This window comes from Coregonus lavaretus (genome assembly GCF_964263955.1).
Source record: "Coregonus lavaretus genome assembly, chromosome: 11".
Lineage (NCBI taxonomy): Eukaryota > Metazoa > Chordata > Actinopteri > Salmoniformes > Salmonidae > Coregonus > Coregonus lavaretus.
Window position 1 is genome coordinate 17,750,112 of NC_139998.1, and position 25,671 is coordinate 17,775,782.

Genomic DNA, 25,671 nt, shown 5'->3' on the forward strand with positions numbered 1-25,671 from the left:
GAACTATATCATACAGAAAATGTTGAACTTTTATTTTCCTTAAAGCATCGTCAGGGAAGGTAAGAGCTAAATTACTCAAATGTAAATGTATACCATTTTTTTTTTCTCCCCTATTTCAAATATTTGTTCGCAAAATCAATAGCCAACTTATGGGCTGGGATATTGTGATATTAGAATAAACAGCGCATGTCAACAAATATAGACAAGACTATTAAACATTTTGATTTAACTATGCAAATATAGGAAAACACTTGATTTGACCATAATCAAGTAGCACAGCAAGAATATATGGTTCATCATTGCCATCTAGTGGCATACAATGTTCAGTAGAACATTTACATCAAGGATGGATTTGAAACTTGAGCTCAGTCTGGCTACTGTACCTCTGATACTGAAGTAATCTACTGAGCTAGTTATATATTTTCTAGGCTAGGGTAATAGGGTTTCTAGGGTAAAGTTCATTGCACTCACTGAACTAGTTTTAAAAAATACAGAGACATTTGGCTCAAAATAGATCGATGGCTGAAATTGGTGATTCATTTATGTATTTTACTCCAATTGCAGTGAAACATCAACCATCAACTCATTGGACTTCTCATTCAGTGAAGTGTCTTTCAGGTTACGTCAGGTGCATCCTTTTGTCTGTCAAAACCATCCATCAATTTGCCAAATTGATAAACTGTATTTCTCACTGCAATAGCAAATGTGTATAAACATTTTATGAAAAGTATTATTTATGTGGAATATCTCTTTACTATTATGTGGAATATCCCTTTCCTATTTATGTGGAATATCCCTATTGCATTTAATTTCTTCACAACCCCCCACACACACCACCACCAATGCACCCCGCAGTGTATAACACACACGCACGCACGCACACCCATGCACACACACACACGCACACACACACACACACACACACACGACAGATACAAATAATGATCATTGTATGACACAGGAGACTGGTGCCGTGACTTAACAGTTTAATGTAAATCCAAGACAAAGTGTGATTACATTTCTACACATATACAATATGCATATGTGAGCATACAAATTCTCATTAATAACTCGATTCACCTCGGAGACCGAAAAAATGATCAAAAGTAACAGTGAATAACAAGCTATAACATAGTTCACCACAACGCAAGCCCCTTCTCACCCTACAGTTAGTAAAGAGGACAATTAAAATAATTATTTTTTTCTATGACCAAGTTGTCGGTTAAAATCCTCCTGTAAATGTACAATGCTATCATTAGTTTTTCGAAGCCTATTATAAATTCACTCAATTTTTCTACAACGAAAATGATTAAGAGAAGCACACAACATCTTAATGGTAACACAAGCGCTTAATAGCCAATTACTCAACTTGTTAGGAGTTTAATTAGTCATTCTTCTTATTCTCATTATTATATTTAAACATTCTATAAAGCCAGTAAAATATCCATTCTCATAACATACTCAGTAATATTAGTCTAAGGAATAGGGTACATATAACACTACATTAACAGATTGAAATAAGGAGACAACAAACACTTCTCAAAAAATCCCCAATAAACGTAAATGAGAGACAATTAGCAAAGAAGTATACTAGGAAATACTGCAGCACACAATAGCCTGAATAACAACTTATGAGATTTTAACATCATTAACAAACCATACAACAATGGACACACAACGGGGTCAGGGTTTGATGCTTTTTTAGGTCTTCAGACTTTGTGAATGCTGTTGTGCAAGTACAAAATCTAAATCACGATCAAGAGGACTGCAAAATGGCTACATTATGACAGTTACAGCGGTTTACTGCTAAATCTCATCTCGTCCCTCTGTCATCTGTGAAGGTTTGTGTTGGGCTTTGTCTATGGGAATTCATTAGGCAAGAACCCTTCCTCTCAAGGACATTACTACAATGCTCATTTCCAATTTGAGCTGGAAAGAAATAGCTAAAGAATAAACTTTTAAACCAAATTGTTTCAAACTGTTAGTGCATAATCAAAAAAGAGACCTCTAACATGTCTTTAGCAAGAGTTGAGAAAAGAAAAAAATGATCATAAAATACATTTTGGTTCTTAAGTACATGTGTACAAAAACGGGCCAAATGATAACAACACTTGACATATTCCATTACTGACAGCATCAAACCCTTATCCAATTCAGCCTGAATCCCCAAAGAAAAAAACAATGAAGGAGGTGATTCCCTTGACAAACATACAAACACATACAGAACAACTCTACTACAGAAGGGCTTTAAGAATGTGTTATTACTGGTTTATGGAGTTTCTGTCACATATATAACATAAATCATCCTAAAACAAGTACTTTTCCCACCTCCCTGCTTCTTTGGGAGAATGTGCTATGCAAAGCTCTCATGAAATGATTGCAAAATTTTTCAAAGGGGTGGAGAGGTTGTAAGATTGTTATTCTCTTCTAGTAAGGTGTTAAAATGATTCAAGTCATTTCAGATGGGTTTGGCCTGAGAAGACTAACTGGCAATGTGTGCCATGCCTTCAGGAATGTTTCACAATATTTCAAACAAAGCTCCAGGAAGAGTACTCGCAAACACACTGTGGGAAAAGTTTGAAGCTGAACACTTCTTGTGTAGCTTGAGTATTTCAAGAACAAAGCCGTAAAAATAACAGGCTTCACAAAGAGGCCGCTTTACACAGCTCTCTTTAATTGAAACCACATATTAAAGCTCTGAGGGTATCGTTAAGTTATTTGGAAGGCAGTATTCTAACATTGAAATGGCTACTGTAGCAGGGGAGAGACAATGTTCAAAAGTAAACCAACTTCATTACCACAATAATTTCTTGACACTCTAAAGAAGCACATTTTGGTAATTGTAAGGTCACTGGATCTATGTTGATGCTCACATTTCGGATTCTTATTTTCCTTAAAAAAACACATAACACATGTTAAACAAAATAGTACGATACTAACATATTTTACACATTAAAATAAATGTTATCGCATTCAAAATATAGCAAGTCCATTGAAAAAAATTGAGTGTAGGGTTCAAAGGGCTAGATTATACAGGAAAAAAATAGAATGAAATCGAATACCTCATATTTGAAAAACCCATATCGGAATACAAATGTTGACTTTTTTTAATGAATTTATGTTGAGTCAATTTGTTTTTGCTGGAATCACAGACTTATTGCATCTTGCATGGCAACAAATAATGTAGAAATCAAATATTTACTTTAACTAATGGTCGCTCAAGCAGAAATATCTAAAGCATTTCAGATGAAGCAGGTCACATATTACATTCATTTTGTGCTAGGGACCATTACTTTAAAGGTATTATTGGTAATTATTTTTATTCATTTCACTCTATAGGTCATTCCATGGCACACTAACTTATAACATGTTTTTTTTTATTTTTTATTATTCATTTGCTGACAACATTAATAAAGCTAAAATACAACTTTAACAACGTAAAAAACACTGATATAAAACAATTCGGAGAAGTTATAGGATTCAATTGGTACATTTAGGGGGCAATGAGTGACAGATATCAAATAAAACATTTTTCAAATCATAGATGTTTGAGAATGGTGGACTGCAATTGGCAGTAAACTCCTTCAAAATAGCTCAACCATAAGCAGATATTGTGGCAACTCTAATCATTCATATGTGTGTGTTGTGCACATACTGTATGTCTTTCTACAGTACTATATGTGCACGTCTCACACACAAACAAACATTTGCTAAGAACTCCTCAATAGCCCTCAAAGCACACTTAAATGCATTAAAGGTACATGTTCTGACCAGAAGTTATTGCCAGACCACATAGGGGATTGTTTGTGTTTGTACTGTACATCATCAACATGTTGAATTTCTTTGGTGGGAAGAAAGAAAAGTCCCCAAATGACAAGTGATCAGAGAGCTATAGGGGCTGTCGGGTGTGCAGTATGGATTCTGGATTCTCCCTGCAGTGGAATGTTTCAGTAGTCTGCCTCTTTATGGAGGAGCCAAACTCTTGTGTGGAAAAGCATCTCTCTTATGTGTGTGCTTAGGCCCACAGGCCTTATGGAAATCAACAAAAAACGTACAAACAAAGGTACAACACATAACAGAAAGAAAACGATGTAACCAGAAATGTATACCTACTGTACTGTGTCTATACACCAAGATGTTGTTGTTTTAGGTTTGGTTTGGGGAGCAAACCTGGGTCTGACACACTCAAGCCTAAATTACCTACAGTACCTATAAGGGCCCCAATGGATTATCATCAACTTTACAACCTTATTATTGTCAACGGTGCCTGAACACTTTACACAGGTATACACACCCTCCTAGGAACACTTAACATCAATGTACAGCAACTCCCAGTTACAAATCAAAATAGAAATTAGCCTAATAAATCATAAAAACACTTGCACTGATAAAGACATCCAGAAGAATGATTGCAACTATCTGTAAAATAACACAATATATACTGTACCTACAGCCATTAAAAAAGTTCAATAGTAACGTAAAAGTAAAATAATCACTTCAAATGCAAGTACTATGGCATGATATGACTGGATAAGGAGGAAGGCTCTTGCTAAAACCACAAGCAGTTCTGATGTGCCCACTTCACGAGGACAGTATAACAAGAGAGATTATTAATATATCATTGGCTACGAGAAATAAAATGGATGTTAAATTAAGTAGCAAACACATAGAAGCAATAGGCCAATCAGTTCTCTTAGTACATATCAGGTATCCCTTTCTGGTGGTGTGATGTCTGTGAACACATGATTCCCAAGACAGAAAGGAGATAGTGTTAACAAATGAAGCTCGTTTCATAGGAAGACCTTCCAGGTGTACACTGTTCCGTTCACGTCTCTCCCTCTCTGCTGAGAGGTGCTACACAATCCTCAGAGCAGAAAATACTAAATAACTTCCATTTATCTTTGCAAGACAACAACAACAACAACAACAACACAACAACTTGTATCAGAGTTAGGTGTGCATTCATGTAGTGCCCCTGTAACTCCTGCCCACCGGGCTCACTGTTGCTACCAACCTGCTCAGTGCCAACATGCTATTCTTTTAGTCCCATTAACATGAGGAATGCCACCCTAGCACTCTGCCATCCTCAGTTCCTACCCATACCAACCCAATGCTTTCTACTAGCCCCTCACTTACTCAGACCTGGGTTTAAATCCTATTATAAATCATTTCAAACACTTTAGTTGGGCTTGATTGTGTTTGCCTGGTGCAATGGAATAGTTGCTAAACTGGAAACCCAGCCCATCTGGCAATCCAGGCAGGCTATAACAAATGTTCAAAGTATTTGAAAGATTTCAAATATTATTTCAACCCAGGTCTGACTCCTACCAAGCAACCCATCTCACCAGCCTTCAATACTCTGCTTCCTCACTGCAACCAACCAGACTCTCTCTCACTGGCCTTCTCAAGATCTCAGCCATAGCAACCACAACTTCCCATCAGGCCTTTCTACTGGCTTAGCTTTTAACCTTAGATTCCTATTTTTTGTCGAACTCTGGACTGTCACCCTCGCCCTATGTTGAACTCATCACATAAATGTTTTTGACAGTCACATTCTTGTATTTCTGCATTTTCCATGACCCCAAAATGAATCCTTGTGCTAATACTTCTCTGTTCTATCATTCCTGTGAACCAATTACCTTGTGTGATATAAAAACAAAGTAACACATCTCAAACTTAAGCCATCGTATGTATGGATCCCACGGTGATAAAGGCTTACAGCTATACTGTACACATATTAACATTAATATCCAGCACACAACATAACGAGGATTGATCTAACGACTTTGGTTCAGTACCCTAAGCAAGTTAAACTCATGCACACTTAACAAAAAAGCCAAAGGTCAGGCAAATATGAACTCTGACCTCTGAACTCTGTAGTATACTGTCATAAGGATAGGAAACAGAGCTAGGAAATAAGCCTACACCTGGAAAAGAAATCAAAACTGCCCCGACAATAACATGTCAAACCAAGGAACCAGTTCCAGCTAGTCTGTTAGTTCTCAAGGTTCCAGCGACATAAACTGTGTCGTTATATCTGTAAGGCACTACAAGGGAACAATGGTCAAACCTAAGACTGCGGAGGATTCAGAAAATTATAGCACAAAGGTGCAAGAGGAGATGGACTACACACACATGGCTGACAGTAGCACACGCACACACAGACAATCACGTTGTACATGCCTATGTTATTCTAACCACTTTGTGAAATCACATTGAAAAACGAGAAACAAATCAATTCTATTGGTATCAGAAAAAGCTCTTCATAAAATAATATGGGTGCAGACTGCTACATTCTAAAAACAGGGCCCAGCTAAGACTCCTATACCAAAAACATAAGTCTCCTCAAAAAGGTGAGAACGAAAAAACTAAGGGAAAATACCTATAAATACATTAGAATGTTTTTTTGTCTTTCGTTGGTTATATTTCCAGAAGACTCCTGACTCCGGTTGTCTGTTGGAGAAGGAGGGGTGGGGGCGGAGGGGTGCTTTGTTCTCTCTCCCCCACACATTGAATGATTTGGAAATGTTTAAGACAGTTCAAGGCCATCGTTATTTTTCTTCTTCTTTGAAGAGCAGCAGGTTTCCGTATTTCACCTTCATTCCCAACTCCTCACGGGAATTCTCATGGGAATTCTCACATTGGGAATTCCAACATCCAGAAAGGGGCCCCTTGTTAAAACAGTCAGTTCCCAATTCAAGAAAGAAAAACAAAACAGAAAGCTGTTTTAGAAGAACAGAAACCCTCCATCTCTCCCAAAGGCCCGTTATGAAGACCTTGCTGTAAAAGAATGAGAAAAAGAAATACACCTAGAGAGAAAACAAAGCAAAACTGGCCCTTTTGGAGAAAGAATCCACCCCTCCTTTCCCTTAGAGGGGCAGTTTATTTCCCTTTTCCTCTCTGTCGTTATATCTTCAAGTTAAACGTGACAGTTTCATAAAGAATGCATGTCTCTCTCTCTATCTCTCTGTCCGTGGAGTGGGGATAGGGAGGGAGGACATGGGGTGAGCAGCATCAGCAGTGCTGTGGTCTGGGGAGGTCTGGGTCTCCAGTGTGTTGGCTTGGCTCTAGAGGTAAGGGTACTGGTTCACCTTGGTGGGGCTCAACGGATATCCAGTGTAGACAGTGGAGGCAGGCGAGGCGCTGATGTACGTCTGGTGAGCAAACTGGGCCTGGTACTGGCTGTGGTGGAGGGTGGGCGAGGGCAGCACGCCATGCCCCATGCTGACGGGCACCTGGTGGACGATGCCCGGTGTGTGGTACGTGGCGTGCTGGACCGTGTGGCGGGCCGAGCCCTGAGTTGCCACCAGGTGGGCCACGGTGCCTGTGGAGCCCAGGGCGACGGGCGCAGCGGTGTAGGTATAAAGGTGGGGCTGGCCGGGCAGGTGGGTGGCAGCCAGGTGGGTGTGCACATTGGCAGTGTGAGAGGGGCTGTTGTGGTGGTGGAAGGAGTAGGGGGCCTGGGCTGCGATGGTGGGGGTGATGTAAGCCTGCTGGCGCCGGTGGCCTCCGTTCCTCTCAGCTACCATGTGCTGCTGGGCCTTGAGAGGGAGAGACACGAGGATGGAGTCAGTGAAATCCAAATTCCAGTCTCACAGAGACAAACTTTCCACACAGTAAATGATAGAGATAATTTAGATGGGTTCTTACTTGGCTCTCTCTCCATACCTGGCTGAGATTGAGAGGCTGCTGCTGCTGGAAGGGGTGTGGCCCCAAGCGCTGCTGTCGGTAAGCCATGCCCCCCGAAAGGTGGTTGTTGCCAGACATCATACCCACGCCATTGGAGGTTTTGAACTTGTACGCCGAATTCTGATGATTCATTGCATCTGAAGCATAAAATGGTACAAGATCAAAAGGTCAAACCAGGTCAAGAAAATAACATATGAGTACAGTATACAAACACAAAACACCAATCGTTGACCGAGGTAGCAACAGTAACCAATGGGGCGGGGCTTAGCGAAGGGTCAACTGGAGTACCGACAATGATAATAATTGATACATTTGAAACAATTTGTTTCAAATAATGATCATATTCAACTAAAATAAAAAGCTATCTATATATAGTATTTCCTATACTCTAGATGAGTATCAACCATCCCTCCTTGTCTACGTGGGTGTGTGGATCTCTGTAGGTACCTGTGTAGATATCTGTGTAGATACCTGGCATCAGGCGCTCACACTCACTCAGCACCTCGCTGGACTGGCTCTTCAGAGGGGGGATGATGATGGTGCGAGGGTTGTTGCCGTTGCTGTAGTTGTCCAGTAGGGTGGTCTTGGAGTCATGGTAGCCGTTGTTGTTGGGCAGCCTGGACTCTACAGCGTAGGGACTGTTGTTACTGGACAAGTCCGAGTCGGGGGAGTCGTGTACCGTGACACAGCTGATGACGTTCTTCCTATGCTTGGACAAGCTGCAATGAGGAGGATGCACTCTATTTAATGCTACATATAGTACTCATCAGCCTACTAACCTACTGACCAATGTTTGTGTCGATTCCATAATAACTTGTGAATTCAGATCAATTCAATGATAAATTCCCTTATGCCAATCATGTCCAATCTTATTACTGAATTCAATCAATCAATCAAATGCATTTATAAAGCCCTTTTTACATCAGCAGTTGTCACAAAGTGCTTATACAGATACCCATCCCAAAACCCCAAAGAGCAGCAATGCAGATGTAGAAGCACGGTGGCTAGGAAAAACTCCCTAGAAAGGCAGGAACCTAGGAAGAAACCTAGAGAGGAACCAGGTTCTGAGGTGTGGCCAGTCCACTTCTGGCTGTGCCGGGTGGAATTGGCTGGAACTGAAATGAAATCAAACCCAACTCTGTCAATACTGACACTAAACATGCACTAAAAATGGCCTCCTGTTGTGTACTAAACCCTAGCTCCCAGAGCTCTGCTTGTGTGTCATGTCTGACCCAAAATGTCTGACCTGTACCTGGTATGGTTGGTGTTGCTCTGCTTGTGTGTCATGTCTGACCCAAAATGTCTGACCTGTACCTGGTATGGTTGGTGTTGCTCTGCTTGTGATCATCCTCCTCGTCCGTGTCACTGCTGATGGTGATTATACTGACGGCGGGGCTGGGTGTATCAGGGATGATGATGGTCTGACGCGGCCTGTTGTGGTGCTGGTGGTGGTCCTGGGTGGTGCTGGAGGCCTGCTCTGCTTCGCCCGCTCCCCACCCTCCGCAGCCCTGGGGGGGTCCACAGCCGGAGCCGGAGGAGGGGCCGTTGTTCTGGAGCACAGCACAGCGTGGAGGGGTGTTCTCCTTCACCCGCTTGGAGCGCTGTGGGGATAGTACAGCCTGGGAGGAGGACACTTCGTAGGCAGACACATTCCTGGCGGGAGAGAGATGAGAGAGGGATGAGCCATTATTAGGTTAGGTTGCTCTGGCAACAACTACAGCCTAATAGCAGATGGCATCTACTATATACTTCTTACATAATTAAAAGGTCCTGTGTATGTACATAATAACAATACTTAAGACACTGGCCAGGCAACAGCCAACAGATTATTTGCATTTCTTTCGTCTTCGCATGGGGAAAGCAACCTTGTGTTCTGATTGGTTGAAGGTTGAAAGTCAGAAGCACCGGTCAACTGCAGGTGATGGCCGGTCACTGACTGTTTTGTGTTCAGACCTTAAGAGATCCTAGTTGAGAAAACGAGTTGTGTAGGAGATCCTAGCTGTGTAGGAGGTCCTAGTTGTGTAGGAGATCCTAGTTGTGCTTACCTGGCAGTCATCTGATGCTGCTTGTTCTTTTTGGAAGAAGAGTTGTTGTTATTGGTCAACGGTTGCCTCATCACATGGGCCACGCCCACATTGAGAGGCTGGTTCTGGTTGGATGGTAGGGTGACGTGGCCAGTCAGCAGTGCCGGCTGTTGCATGATGGGATTGTAATGGCCGCTGTGCTGGTGAGAATTCCTGGAACACAACAGAATGTCCCATCACTACTCTGAACCTGTATTCTATGTGTATGTGTTTAAGTTTAAATATGAATATTATATCTGGAGAAACACCGTCATTGTGAACTTGCCCCACTTTAATCTCTATAACTGCACATACACACACACTGCTTCATATAAGGGACTAGAGTTTAGACAAAGCATGTGTATTTCTCAGAGGAGCCTGTGGGTGGCAGCAGTCACCGCATGAGACAGAGGGGAGAAAAGAGAGAGAGGGATAAAGAGAGAGGAAGAGAGGGGAGGGCATGGGGAGCTGACAGCAGAAGCTGTAGAGGGATAGCTCTGCAGAGAAGTGTGACACTTTCACAATCATCTTTGTGAGGACAATGGAGCTGTGGGCGGAGAGAGAGGCAATGTTAACATACGTTTCCCATGCCAATAAAGCCCTTAAATTGAATTTAATTTAATTGTGAGAGGGGGAGGGATAGAGAGAAATTGAGAGACGTGTCTGGCCACCACTCTGTCCTTAGACGGGCACTGCTAAATTCCACACGCACGCAAACACACTCATATACCTGCATCCTGCTTATCTTCCTGCAGGCACCATCCATCTAACATGTGATCCATGTGACACGCCATGCGTGGGATGATGTCCTTTTATGTGCATACATCTCATCTCCCTGAGGTAAATGTGCCCTTATAAAAGCCTCGTTGTTCACTTATAGACTGTGATTCATAGCAGCCCTTTGAGAGCCTGTCACAAGGCCCTGCTCCTCTGTCAATCAGGACACTGCTGTGCTGATCCTCTCTGCACTTTGTATACATCCAAACTTCCGCTGTTGACCAGGCTTTTATACACAGTTGGTCAATGAAACTAGCCTGGAATCCAAAGTGATACGCTCTGTCTCATCGTGGTGAAATTGAGGATATAAAATAGGATTGCAGGCTACAATGAAACTGCTGTACCGTTGTCATTTGGCTTCACTTATAGATATGCCAGGCTTATACTGTACACAACTGGTATGTGAGACCAAGTCTAATCTTTAATGTCTATTCTGGTCCTATAGGTTTTGATTTATTTATTTGTTATGGTAGTGTCTTGCATTTTTTCAGATGCCCACTGGATTTCCAAAAATTATACAATTTACATTGTGCTACATAAGGAGGAGGCATGTTCCTTACCTCCAGTTAGCCAGGGGCTGTGAGGCCATCATGGAGTCTGGGATGACGGTGGCGTGCTGGACCGAGGTGTGGGTAAGCTGCTGCCAGGCCGGGGGTAGGAGTATCTGCTGGGTGCCACTGGGCCAGGCCTGCTGGGGGGGAGACAGGGGGAAAGAGGGGAGAGTTAGGAGGAGAAGAAGAAGAATTCTGGACAGCCACAGAATTAAATAGAACACTATCTATATTCTATCATATTCTATCATATCTCTAAACAACCCTGCGCTTCAATCATGTGAGGTATAATTAAGCAATAAGGCCAGAGGTGTGGTATATGGCCAATATACCACTGCTAAGGGCTGTTCTTACGCACGACGCAACACCCTTAGCCGTGGTATATTGGCCATATATCACAAACCCCCGAGGTGCCTTATTGCTATTATAAACTGGTTACCAACGTAATTAGAGCAGTAAAAATAAATGTTTTGTCATACCCATGGTATACGGTCTGATATACCATGGCTGTCAGCCAATCAGCATTCAGGGCTCGAACCACCCAGTTTATAATCAGTCTTAGGTAGGAAGAACACATCCTAAAAATATGTTTTGTTTTATCTCCCATTGTTTTAATTCCAGAGATTAAAGCAACAGGGAAAACAAGAGAAAATAATTGAATGCGCTAAAGTGTAACAAAAGATAAGGAATCCCTGTAAAAACACAAAACAGCCAATGGGGTGCAGATACAAGCAGAACAACTGCCCAGTGTTTGGCTAGTTAAACAAAGCCAGTTGAATTCTCTGGCCTTGCAGACAGCACACATCAACAGAGCATAGATAAGACTTTGGATGTTTGATAAATATGTGTTGCCTCTCCCTTCCTGGTCCCTGTGTGTGTGCTGAAGTGTTTGGCATTATCCAAATCAGTTCCGGTTTTAATTATATTCACATTGTTGCTGTGAAAGGAGCTGCTTTGTATTACTGGTGCAACATGCAGAGAGTTTCCAGAGATGGAGCTGTGTATGTGTGTGTGTGAGTGTGAGTGTGTGTCTGCAGCCCTAATAGTTTAATGCAGCTCTATTGATTAGCACTTTAATGTGGAGTTCTAATGAAATGTTCCTTTAATAGCATTTGCACATTCTATTTACCTCGGCAGCATCAGTATGTGTTGCAGCACACAGCACAGCACACACTGAGGACAAAGCACTCAATGCTTAGGCTTATATCTGGGCTGGGCTCATACAGAGTGCAAAGCATACATCTCAAGATGTTTTCTTCTGGTTTTGTCTGCATTTCTTGGCACAATGTAACTGCTATACTCTACTGTAAAAAAATGATTGTAGGGTTTAACAGTGTATGACCGCTAGTTTGTGGGAGTGGAATTGTTTTGTCTGAGGTACGTTGTGAGAGATGATTAACTTCAAACAAAAACAGTCAGTGGGTGAAGGGGGAGGGAGGCATCTTTCGGTCAACAAAACATGACCGGGCTGTGGATGGATAAAGGACACAGGCACAGCCAATGGAAAAGCATGAAAACTGGCCAATAGAAGACAACCTAAGCCACTTACAGACTCCCTTTACATCTCCCATTGTTATATTCACGTCTCAAGTCTTTTTATCAACATGCCAGAACCCATTAAGAGCCACTAATACTTCCATCGCCTTCTCTCCTCCCTCTATCTCTTCATCCATCCTGCTCCCTCCATTCCTGGCACTCTGCATTCCTCTCTCGCCGGGCGTCTGTGTTGTGTAATCGGCCTGTCTACCCCTAACCCGGTTAAGAGGCCTTTTTATTTTCCTCTCAGGCACATCACCCCAGCAGCAGCGGTACTAGCTAGTTCCCCACCTCCCACCACCAACGTCTTCTCCCCGAGGAAAAAAACCTTTGTCACCTCAGGGCTCTGAAAGCCCTGGCTCTCACTCCCCAATTGTTTCCAAATTTTCTGCATTCCTGATCCAGATAAAGGTCCTGCCTGGCTGCCTGGGCTGGCTGCCTGGGGCCCTCCTCTACAGCTCCACCACCCAGCCTGAGCTCTGCTCTACAGACACCCAGGGAGAGTGATCCCAACCTGGGCCGAGGGTGGGCTGCGGCTGCAGAAAGGCCTGAAGGCTAAACTCACCCACGCCCACTAGAGACCTCCCAGAGCAAAGAGAATGAGGGATTTAGATCCAGTACTTCCACGTATTGGATGTGCTACTGGTCTGTATAAACCACATGCTTTGTACTGTAGAATTTAATATACTGTGAAATATTTTATGAAAGCTTCTTTTGAGGCAGTCTTTCAGAATTCATGCTATAAATTAAGTTAATGCTATAGGGTATAGGGTGACCTTAGCAGCCTTTTGGAGTTGAGCAAACCCCTCAAAACCCTCAAGCGTTTCTTAATCTGTCCCTCTCTTCTGAGGCCAATAATTTCAGAGCGCCTGACTTGGAAGCAGCCCTAAAGCTAATCATCATTTGGTATCTGACAGATTAGTCTTCCACACAGCACAGAGAGCCTCGCTAGCTGGCTACCGCTTGATTAACAAGAGATAAGGGAAGCCTTCTTACCCCTAGGACTTTAAAGCGCTTATGGAAATTTCCAGAAACCAGAGGGGGAGGTGGTCTACTACTCTACTTTACTAATTTATAGTCTACTGTAGGAATAATGCATTGCTATGTATGTTCTTTCAAACGACTGTACATTAGCTGGTAAGCCTACTACAGCTCCATTGCTAAGGCTTTTAGTAAGAACTCTGAATGCGAACAAACTAATTCTCTGTCTTGTTCATCAAACCATGGCAGCCTCTGCCTCCAGGAGAAAGGGAGGGTGGGATTTAACTCACTCAGGCAAAGCAGCTACCAGCAGGTGCAGAATGGTCACAAGAACACATAGACTGACTCCCTGCCTCGATCAAAGGCTAGCCTGTTACACTGATATAGGTAAAGGATACAGAGGTACGACCTAACATTTCCAAAGTAGCTTTCATCAACAAAAGCATACAAAAGACCCTTTTAGCCATAGACATATGTGTGTTTAGGGAGACATTCATGTCTCCCAATAAATAGAATAGGTTCGGTGTATTGTGCACCAGGGAAACAAAGATGAGCTATCATTATGAGTTCAGAGATGCAATCCCAGCTAACAAAATTAAGTTCCAGGACGTGACCACAAAGTTATTTTAGTCCCCACATAAGTCATAATAACGTTATAGTGAAACTTACAGACGATGTTCAAAAATGTATTTAATAATAATATACCATTTAGCAGACGCTTTTATCCAAAGCGACTTACAGTCATGCGTGCATACATTTTTGTGTATGGGTGGTCCCGGGGATCAAACCCACTACCCTGGCATTACAAGCGCTGTGCTCTATCAGCTGAGCTACAGAGGACCATTCCGATTGTAACGTCATATGAAGACAAACCATAGCTCTAAATGTAACGTTATGAAATGTTCCTAGGATATCTCCAAAATAACATGATATTCAGAACCTTTCATGGACTACCAAGTAACGTTTTTAATGTTCCCATGATGTCTGTATAGCGACCTGATATTTATAACCTCTATAATACTTATTAGAAATGTTATGAATGTGCCTATAATGTACCAAATGGGCTTTGACATTCAGTACCTCTGGAAGACGTAAGGGGAATGTTACAAATGTCTCAGTTACGTTCCTTGTTAGCTGGGATTAAGGGACTATATGTGGGCCCCCTGATCTCCACGATGACGGGCTGAGTCACTACTCCCTACCTGTGTCAACAGGCCTGGCTGGATCTGCAGCGGCTGAGCGCCGGGGGCCTGCGTCACTATGGGAACGGCGTTCTCCATCCGCACAGAGTAGCCTGTGTGTTTGGACGGGGAGGCCTGCAGCCCTGAGGACACACACAACAACATAGATGAGGTCAACAACAACAATAACAACAACAATACTCTACGTGTCACACAAAAAGGCCTGCACCTTGGGAGAAACAATGATGGCAAAATTGTTAATTAAGAAATACTCATTTTAAAACAGTTTTTTAGTTTATAGTGATACTGTACTCAATTACTGATTCACCTTGAAAACAAAAAGGTAGTAATGGCAACATAAATTACATCTGTATAACCGTTGGTTGAGTGCCGCAAACAGGAAATGGAAATTCTTATCCGCCGTTCCACAGAAACCAAACAAAAATAATGTTTATTTCAGTCTTAACCTCACAAACAGAGGTTAGACCAGAGTGGTGGTGCAAAAACATAAATCACAGATAAATGCATTTTTATATGACTAATTAGCTCATAAATGTATCATAGCATCTCTTTTAAACATGAAGACTGCCGTTGCCTTGGGGGGTCAGTGGAAGTTACAGAACAAAAGGTCTACACAGCCAGTGTAGTGCAGTGCCTGCTCACAGCTTGATAAGCCCTTCTCTCCTCAGGAGAAAACAAAACTCCCTGTTGCCAGACAGTGCTGATCTACTCTACTGAAACTGACTGAGCCTTTGACAGGCAGTGCTTGACTTGGACTGAAATAGGTGTCGTTACTCATTTTGGGTGCAGGTACTGTTTATATTTACTTTTGAGCTAATATTCTATAAGACGAACAGGAGCTCAAGCAGTAGAACATTTGAGGTGCCGGTACTCAGCTCCGGTGAGCTCCTGCCCAAGTCAAGCACTGTTGACTATAGAAAGGCCTATAGGGGCTATTTTTTATACACTCATTTAGCATTTATGTATAGAGGTAATCCTGTTGAAATCTTTTATCTGATGTTTTTTCAAAGTAAACCTGTTCCAAGATGGCAGCAAACAATCACTCATTACAGACACCTAACCACTGATACAGGATCAGATATTTGTTCACCCCCCAATGGTTAAGGTTAAGATCAGGGATAGAGTAAGCTGATTCTAGAACTGTGGCCTTTTTAACCAGCATACACTGTGTTGGTTTAATCTCTTACCTTGGAAGCCTGGTGGACAGACGATGAGGGCCTGCTGGAAGGGGTCAGGCCGGGCAGCACAGAGCTGAGGGGCCCCGGGCTGCAGAGGCATGCTCCTTTGGGCCACGGCAGCCATAGAGGCCGCGGAGGGCTGGTAGAGTGCAGATTGGTAGTTTAGTATGGAGACTTCGGGGTTGGCAAGGGAAAGGGTGGCACTGGTGGTGGAGGGAGCCAGGTTGGTGGCCTAAAGGAACAATGCGATCGAAACAAAAAGCCTTGAGGAAATGTTGGGTGGTGGTGGTAAGGTCAAAAGGTTATGAAGGTTGGTGGGGGCGGGGGGGATACTATCATCAAAGGACAAAATTAGGGCTTTGTAATATCTCTCAGAATACTATAAATATTAGTGTGATATTTCTCAGAATATGTCTACAGCTTTAACGTACTGTACATGCTGCATTTCAGTGAATAGAGTGAGAGAACTGAGAGAAAGAGAGAAATAGAGTATGTGATGGAAAGAGAGAGAATGCTGGTGATCAATACCTTCGCCAAAGAGTCAACACTCAATGTTACAAATCACTTCCATCACCAACCTATTATTTGATAGTGCTGTAATTACTGTACATAAACAGTACATTGAGCCACAGAGGCTTATTTGTCCATACTGCACATATACATACACATATACTGTTAGAGCTGCCACAAGTATGCATGTCAATAGAGATTCTCTCAATGTATTGTGTACACAACTAAATATCCACATACATGTACATACACACTCAGAGGCTTTAATGAAGCACTGTAGGAACCACACAGAAACACTCTGATCTGGGATGTATTCATAAGGCACCAAACAGATGAAACTGGACTGAAACAAAGAGGGACTACCTGAGCTTGTCCAATAAGAAACACTTGTTTTTGTTTTCCGTTGCAAAACGTTTTGCTACATTTTGCTACAGTGAGCCTAATGAATAAAACCCAGGTTAAAGGAGACTGTGATATAGAGACGAGACCAAATGACAGATCCTTTCTCCCTTCAGTGTCTTTGTCCTCGCCCTGGCTACACAACAATATGTCTCAACGCACCCAAATCATCCTGGACCCAGTACTCAAGACACGCAATTATCTCTGTGAAGGGTCAACATTGAAAGAGCCAACTGGATTCCTAAGTGAAAGAATCAAGGCTTATGCAATGCTCTTAAAATTGTAATGTTGCTTAACAAAGTCTAATAATGAGCAGAGTAGTTGCAGGGCAAACTGACATTTAGTCTCTCGGCTTCACTACCTTGACTCCACATCTCTATCCTTGAGCAGCCATATTTCGAAGATGTCAGGCACTTGCTAATTGCGTAAACTGTTGTAAACCTGGGTCGTATTCATTAGGGCATACCGTATCAAAACAGTTTGCAACGGAAAACGAGGGTTCTTAATGGACAAGTTCAGGTAGTCCCTCCCTGTTTTAGTCTGTTTTCTTCCGTTTGGTGCCTAATCAATACGACCTTGGACATGGGGAGACCATCAATGAGGCCTAAGTAAGGCTTAAAGATAGCTTTGATAGGAACAAATGCTTTTAAAGACATGCAGTGCGCTCAGATCTGAACTGAAATACTATTTGTTCGACAACACCCGGATTAATTAGCTCTTTTCATTAAGCCTGAGTGGTTAAGAATTCAGAAACAGCACGCTAATTTTTCATTTTGCACTTCTTAGCGAGCTCGATGAACACCGGGGGAGAGAAGTTAATCAATATGCAAGTGTGGAATTCATCATACACAACAATGAGAGAGCCTGCAAATAAAAAACTCGAAGACATTTCAATGTTCCCTGGCTAAATAAATCACTTACTTAGCGCTGCTCATATCACACTGAACCAAGTCGCTCTGATGACGAAGTAGAAAAATGTACGTTAAGCTATTTATTACAGCGCAGTCTAGGTTTGACCTCGTTCTGCACAGAGTGGGTTCTGTGCCTGTCAATATTGTTGGTGATAAAGAACACTGTTTACCAGAAAAATGAGAGCTGCAAATCTAATTCAGCACAATCGGAAAAACTTAAGTATGCAGCCATTTCATGATTCCAGCAGAAGCAAAAGTCAGCAGTTTAGAGTCACATACAGCCCACAAAGCCTGAAGTGCTGAAGAACCAAAGGAAAAATTGAGAGAAACAGGAGGAGGAGAGGAGGAAGAGGAGGAAGCCGGCTGGTGGGATTTTTAAGGCCTGAAAAGCACTAAACTGCAAGCCAAGCAGGAAGTGTAAGTTTGTCATGTATCTCTTCAGCAGTTTGTGACAGTCCCCAATGGGCCTTAGGCACAGAAAGACACCTAGCTTGGCTGTCTTGGCCTTAATAGGCTCCTTTAGCATTCTACTATAGGGAGTGTTTTCTTGCAAGTGGTCAATGCATTGCTTTCAAATAAAGTGGTGGGCTGATTGTGCGTACTGTGCTGTGTAAAGTGTTAGCCTGAAAAAACACACTAACCAAGTAATCTAGTGGTTGCCCAGAAAACAGGGGACGTCCTGAGGACATTAGGTGACGTTCCCATTAGGTACATTAAGGGTTTCGGCGCAACGTTACCCCTCTGGCGTCACTGAGGACCATGTCAGGACCTTATAAGGACGTTCTCAGGACGTCCATTTTACTAGTCCTTAGGACGTAGCGTGATGGTCCCAAGGGAACATTCTTTGGGGAACCTTTTGTCTAGTTCCCTGTAAGTTCCCATGACGTCACTGAGGACCATGTCAGGACCTTTTTAGGACATTCTCAGGACTTTTATTTTACTAAAATCTGCATTATAAACCATTCAACCTGCGTTTTATATTGAAAGTCAATAGTGTTTTTTTTTTCTTCAGTAGTGATCAGTGGCGTGAAACTATATTTTTCCTTCACTCAAAATACATCAGTGCAACACATTCGGCAAAAATAGCTTAATTTTCATCAGAAAAGTGTAACGCTATTTGGCTAGCAGCCACACATAAGTAAATTAGCTTACCACGTCTTTTTTGCAAAAATAATGCATGGCCATCATATTTCTAATGTTTATCATAGAAAGAATGTCGCCAGCTACATTTCCTAATGGTTTGCTTGAAGTTAATCTTGCAGTTTACAGGAGAAAAGCACACAGACAAAAAGAGACAGACTGGGGACTAGACAAAACCTCCAGGGGACCATGACAGAACGTCCCAAAGAATGTCCTCTGGGACATCCCCGGGACCAACTGGGAAGTAGACAAAACCTCCAGGGGACCATGACAGAATGTCCCAAAGAATGTCCTCTGGGACATCCCCGGGACCAACTGGGAAGTAGACAAAACCTCCAGGGGACGTGACACAATGTACTGATGACTTTAAGCGACCATTTCGTGGCATCCCGGGGACTTCCTAATTACACATAATTTTTTGCAGGATGTATTACACACTGGTAGTGGTGCATACGCTACGTACTGATCTGTCTCTAGTACTGTATTAGCTTGTTACATGTCCTGGTTATGGTTAGTGCTGGTCACCCCCAACAGTAGCTGATTGTACGTCCTGTGTATGAATGGTGATGAGTATGTTAAGTAAAATCATCCACACTGTGTACAGTAGGTACCTGGCTGTGCACAGTGTTGAGCTGGTTGTTGAAGGTCATGGTGAGGTTGGTGGAGGTGCTGGGGGCCACGTGGGTGATGAAGGGGGTCTTGCTCTGGTTGACCGTGTCGTACATGCCCACACGACGCTTACAGATGTCCATGTTCTGGAAGCAGGACTTGACACTGGAGTGAGAGAGAGGGAGGGAGAGAGGTGAGTATGAGACTGCCTCATTGTGATTTTGCCCAGTTATCTTTTACCTATCTAACTATCTCCATGAGATATGGGGTGGAATCTCTAGAATAGACGTACTGTGTACTGTGGGGGAGGAGGTGGGTCATGGTTATGAAGGGGTGATTGAGGGTTTCGATGGGGGTGATCCTTTTGTCCGCGTCGATTGTCAGCATCTTGGTCAACAAGTCGATGAACTCTCTCCTGTCTGCCTTCTCCGCGAGCATGTCGCTACCCTCCAGATCTGTCATCATATTCACCTGCAGACAGACAGCATACAGAATAAGCATTAGCGATTAGCATTTCAGAGGGCCATTCTCAGACCTTAAAGGGGCAATCTGCAGTTCAAACAATAACAAAGCCTCACCCAAACACTGAATTGGTAAATAGCTGAAGGATTATGCTGGAGAAATCTAACCACTCTTAAATTCATAGACAGAGCTATGAATGCAAGGACTAACCATCCATGAGATAAAAATGACAGTTTTAACCATATTGCAACCATAAAATGGGGTAAGATAATTTAACTAAGCTCATGAGCATTTATAAGTTATAGTCTTCAAGAATCAATGGGTATATATCATACATTTAAAAGTACAAAAACAGATGTAGCAATCACAGATTGCCCCTGACCTTAAAGGGTTTATTGAGGCTGTGTCTGAAATGGCACCCTATAATCTCTAAATACTGCACTACTTTTGGCACCCTATTCTGTATATAGTGCGCTACTTTTGACAAGAGCCCTATGGGAATACTGTGCCATTTTAGAGGCAGCCTGAGTGTTCAAGGGCTATACTATTGCTGCGAACTACAGGAAGTCTTTCCCATGGATAGAACTATTAATAAACACACATGAAGGCTTCATCAGTTAAGTTAGGGTGTCAACATCAGTGTCACAGCGCATAGTGATACCCTTTCACCTTACTGACATTACAAACATTTACACTGGTATTCATAGCAAAGAGCGGAGCCGCTTGAAAACTCCACTGGCGCCGTCGCTGAGATTTTGATCTACTGCCGAGAAGCGAAAATAAACGAAAAATTAACCCGATACATGTTGCTGTTTGCTTATTAAAAGAGGGGAAGGGGGGAGGGGAGGTAGAGGGGGAGAGGTAGAGTTAGAGGGGAAGGGGTAGAGGTAGAGGGGGGGTAGAGGTAGAGGGAGAGGTAGGGGGGGTAGAGGTAGAGGTAGAGGTGGAGGTAGAGGTAGAGGTAGAGGGGGAGGTAGAGGCAGAGGGGAAGGTAGAGGTAGAGGGGAAGGTAGAGGTAGAGGGGGAGGTAGAGGTAGAGGTAGAGGTAGAGGTAGAGGGGAAGGTAGAGGGGAAGGTAGAGGTAGAGGTAGAGGGGGAGGTAGCGGTAGAGGTAGAGGTAGAGGTAGAGGGGAAGGTAGAGGGGAAGGTAGAGGTAGAGGGGGAGGTAGAGGTAGAGGTAGAGGTAGAGGGGGAGGTAGAGGTAGAGGTAGAGGTAGAGGGGGAGGTAGAGGTAGGGGTAGAGGTAGAGGGGTGGTAGAGGGGGAGGTAGAGGTAGAGGTAGAGGTAGAGGTAGAGGTAGAGGGGGAGGTAGAGGGGGAGGTAGAGGTAGAGGTAGAGGTAGAGGGGGAGGTAGAGGGGAGGTAGAGGTAGAGGTAGAGGTAGAGGTAGAGGTAGAGGGGAAGGTAGAGGTAGAGGTAGAGGGGAAGGTAGAGGGGGAGGTAGAGGGGGAGGTAGAGGCAGAGGGGGAGGTAGAGGGGAAGGTAGAGGGGGAGGTAGAGGTAGAGGTAGAGGGGGAGGAAGAGGTAGAGGTAGAGGGGGACGTAGAGGTAGAGGGGGAGGTAGAGGTAGAGGTAGAGGGGGAGGAAGAGGTAGAGGGGGAGGTAGAGGTAGAGGTAGAGGGGGAGGTAGAGGTAGAGGTAGAGGTAGAGGGGGAGGTAGAGGTAGAGGTAGAGGTAGAGGTAGAGGTAGTGGTAGAGGTAGAGGTAGAGGGGGAGGTAGAGGTAGAGGTAGAGGGGAAGGTAGTGGTAGAGGTAGAGGTAGAGGGGGAGGTAGAGGTAGAGGTAGAGGGGAAGGTAGAGGTAGAGGTAGAGGTAGAGGTAGAGGGGTAGGGGGAGGTAGAGGTAGAAGGAGAGGTAGAGGGGGAGGTAGAGGGGGAGGTAGAGGGGGAGGTAGAGGTAGAGGTAGAAGCTGAGGCCGCTCTGAAGCATCCCACAGCCTTCAGTGGCATGTCTGAGTTTGGGGGACAGGGACAGGCGTGCTTGTTTATTGCGATAGCTATGCCGAGATAGCGGGCCCATTTTCAAAAAGATACAGCTTACCTGTAGCACTGCTTCAGGGGCTATCTGATGTACTGCCAGTCAACGGCAAACAATATAATTGAGTTCTCGTTCCTATGCAAGTTATTCAGGCTTCGTCCCTAACCCCTCCCTGCTTCGCACATCTCCACTCGCCGTCATAAAGGAATAATCTCTGGAATGAGGTGGGGAGAATAATCACGCTGTCCTCTGCGAGAGGGAAAGATTACTTTGGGAAATGCACTCAGTTGAATTGCAAATGTGTCGCCTTGCCTATGTATGTGTGCCGAGGCAATCTAACGCCATACTAACACTGTAGCACAGCAGAAATGTACAGTATATATGTTAATGTTACGGTGAATACCATGCATTCTATTGTAGTGTATTGATTAAATGCGGAGATGGAGCAAGGCCTCCCTATGAGTGTGCTAGATCATAAAGTCAAAGAGCAGCAAGGCAGTAGAAAACTTTTAGTATAATCATCACTTCTCTTTATTCTGCCACAACACAAAAAGCTCTGAAATTTAGCATAGTCCTATACACTGAACCAAAAATATGTAGACTGTTGGTCCCATGTTTCATGAGCTGAAATAAAAGATCCCAGAAATGTTCAATACACACAAAAAGCTTATTTCTCTCAAATGTTGTGCACAAATGTGTTCACATCCCAGTTAGTGAGCATTTATATTTTGCCAAGATAATCCATCCACCTGACAGGTGTGGCATATCAAGAAGCTGATTAAACAGCATGATCATTACATAGGTGCACCTTGTGTTGGGATACAATAAAAGGTCACTCTAAAATGTGCAGTTTTGTCACAGATGTCTCATGTTTTGAGGGAGCCTGCAATTGGCATGCTGACTGCATGAATGTCCACCAGAGTTGTTGCCAGAGAATTTAAATTAAATTTCTCTACCATAAGCCGCCTCCAATGTTGTTTTTATCGAGAATATGTCAGTACGTCCAACAGGCCTCACAACCGCAGACCACGTGTAACCAGGCCAGCCCAGGACCTCCACATCCGGCTTCTTCACCTGCGAGATCATCTGAGACCAGCCACCCGGACAGCTGATGAGACTGGGGTTTGCACAACCGAAGAATTTCTACACAAACTGTCAGAAACCGTCTGAGGGATGCTCATCTGTGTGCTCGTCATCCTCACCAGGGTCTTGACCTGACTGCAGTTCGGCGTCGTAACCGACTTCAGTGGACAAATGTTCACCTTCGATGGCCACTGGCATGCTGGAGAAATGTGCTCTTCACGGGTGAATCCTGGTTTCAACTGTACCAGGCAGATGGCAGACAGCGTGTATGGCGTCGTGTGGGTGAGCGTTTTGCTGATGTCAACGCTGTGAACAGAGTGCCCCATGGTGGTGGTGGGATTATGGTATGGGCAGGCATAAGCTATGGACAACAAACACAATTTCATTTTATCGATGGCAATTTGAATGCACAGAGATACCGTGACGAGATCCTGAGGCCCATTGTCGTGCCATTCATCCGCCGCCATCACCTCATGTTTCAGCATGATAATGCACGGCCCCGTGTCGCAAGGATCTGTACACAATTCCTGGAAGCTGAAAATGTCCCAGTTCTTCCACGGCCTGCATTCTCACCAAACATGTTACCCATTGACTCTGGATCGACGTGTATGACAGCGTGTTCCAGTTCCCGCCAATATCCAGCAACTTCGCACAGCCATTGAAGAGGTGTGGGACAATATTCCACAAGCCACAATCAACAGCTTGATCAACTCTATGTGAAGGAGATGTGTCGCGCTGCATGAGGCAAATGGTGGTCACCAGATACTGACTGGTTTTCTGATCCACGCCCCTACCTTTTTTATTTTGTTATCAGTGACCAACAGATGCATATCTGTATTCCCAGTCATGTGAAATCCATAGATTAGGGCCAAATGAATGTATTTCAATTGACTGATTTCCTTATATAAACTGTAACTCAGTAAAATCTTTGAAATTGTTGCATGTTGCATTCATATTTTTGTTCAGTGTATATTACATGACGAGTGCAGTGTCTGTATACGCATGTCAATGGATATTTATGGCCTCAGAGACAAATCTGCTATCATAGAAATATAATCTAGAATCTAGTAACTCCTGAGGACCTATGACATGGCACTCCAGAACACGAGGACAGGACAGCAGATGTTATTATATGAAATAGAATCTAGTGCTTCTGTTTCTATGCTGAGGAGCTGTGACATGACATGGCACTAGAGAACATGAGGACAGGACAGCAGATGTCCAAGCAGCACTGGGACACATCTGGCTGCCTGTGCCTGAGGAGAGGTGGAGTTAACCATGCAAGACTATGATGTGTACAGAACAACCTCAAAACCCTAGTTTAGAATATCAGGTTTAACGTTGGACAACTAACAGCATCTAATTTGAGTTGAGGTCAGTAATATTACTTAGAGGAAAGGGAGAGTAGTTAGTAGTAGTGAAACTGAATGCGAGGAGAATGTATTTCGGCCATTGCTTCGCTGATAGCAATTATTGTAAAGTCATGCTGGGTCTCAGAGTTGTGTGTGGTGAAAACATACCCACGCCTAAATATATCTTGGCCTCCCTCTATCTAGTTCTCCATTCAGGCTGCAGCCAGTTTAGCTGATCTTAACTAGAGATCAAATGGAGATGGGTCCTCCAGAACTTTAAGCTCTCCCCACATTTCCCAAGACAGTGTGGAGGCAACAAGAATGTCACCATTGGCAGACGTCCCGGTAATCAACCCAAGTCTCTCTCTCCAGTCCCTCTATGCCTTCAGATATTATCCATTATAGAAATGAAGACAGATGTCCACACTGCTAATTTATTTATCTGGCCCTAGATTCTGAGTCGGTCTGAGCTCTTCTCCCAATTAGGACTGAGCTTCTCTTTCTACTTTCTGTTTCCTTTAGTAACCTTGTGTGTGTGTGTGTGTGTGTGTGTGTGCCTGCCTGCCTGCCTACCTGCCTACCTGGCGTGTGTTTGTGTGTGTGTTGGATGGGGAGAGGCTCAGAGCAAGTGCTGACCTTAGGGACCTGGCCTGTGCATGTTGATTTCATTAGACCAGTGTTGTGTGTATGGGAGTAGGAGCAGCTTGGAAGTATGGCCTCCTAAACTAGCCCAGGCAGAGGCACTAAGTTCACCAAGCACCACTTCCGCTGGGGCTGCACATAATGCCAGACCTGGAGCACTCTGGCTGGGCACTGGTCAACTCTAATAGTCCAGACGGGAAATCAGTGAAGTGAACACATGTAGGTCTGCATGAGGTAGACGACCCCAAGGGCTTAATGTGCGATTTGTGTGTGTGTGTGTGCGTGTGTGGTGTACGGAGCAAACTGCAATCAGATTGCAGACCTCAAGTCATATTTTACCTGATTTTATCTGTCATGTACCTTGACAGCTCTTTATCCTCCCCTTAAGAAACAAGACATTTTAGATGCCTGGGAAATGTATCACCGTTTCCATTATTACCGGTATGTACTCTACAGTATCTGTGCTGTTAAAACTAGTATGTTTGGGCGGGTGACAGTGAGAACAAAATATGGGCAGAGACACTATCGTATCATCATCTGAAAAATGTCATAGGTCTGTGTCAACTTTCCCACCGCAATCGGAATGAGAGTTGGGGAGAGGAGACATGTT

At 43.6% G+C, this 25,671-nt stretch overlaps 1 protein-coding gene across 7 annotated transcripts in view; it reads right to left on the reverse strand.

The window, feature by feature from the left end:
- Nucleotides 1–963: 963 nt before the first annotated feature.
- The window catches only part of LOC311137065 (homeodomain-interacting protein kinase 2-like), a 96,856-nt gene continuing 72,148 nt past the window's right edge, over nucleotides 964–25,671 (reverse strand). For 2 of the 7 annotated variants that reach the window (XM_084171394.1, XM_084171392.1), the window contains exons 6-15: nucleotides 19,839–20,017; nucleotides 19,549–19,711; nucleotides 15,987–16,209; nucleotides 14,800–14,921; nucleotides 11,090–11,220; nucleotides 9,735–9,926; nucleotides 9,004–9,342; nucleotides 8,161–8,408; nucleotides 7,651–7,826; nucleotides 964–7,541 (exon numbers count right to left, since the gene is read on the reverse strand). In XM_084171394.1, coding sequence (XP_084027520.1) covers nucleotides 7,068–7,541; nucleotides 7,651–7,826; nucleotides 8,161–8,408; nucleotides 9,004–9,342; nucleotides 9,735–9,926; nucleotides 11,090–11,220; nucleotides 14,800–14,921; nucleotides 15,987–16,209; nucleotides 19,549–19,711; nucleotides 19,839–20,017 — 2,247 coding nt within the window. In that variant the 3' untranslated portion in view covers nucleotides 964–7,067. Of the gene's footprint in view, nucleotides 7,542–7,650; nucleotides 7,827–8,136; nucleotides 8,409–9,003; nucleotides 9,343–9,734; nucleotides 9,927–11,089; nucleotides 11,221–14,799; nucleotides 14,922–15,986; nucleotides 16,210–19,548; nucleotides 19,712–19,838; nucleotides 20,018–25,671 lie in introns of all 7 variants that reach the window. The other 5 variants (XM_084171391.1, XM_084171389.1, XM_084171393.1 and 2 more) reach the window with 4 other exon arrangements.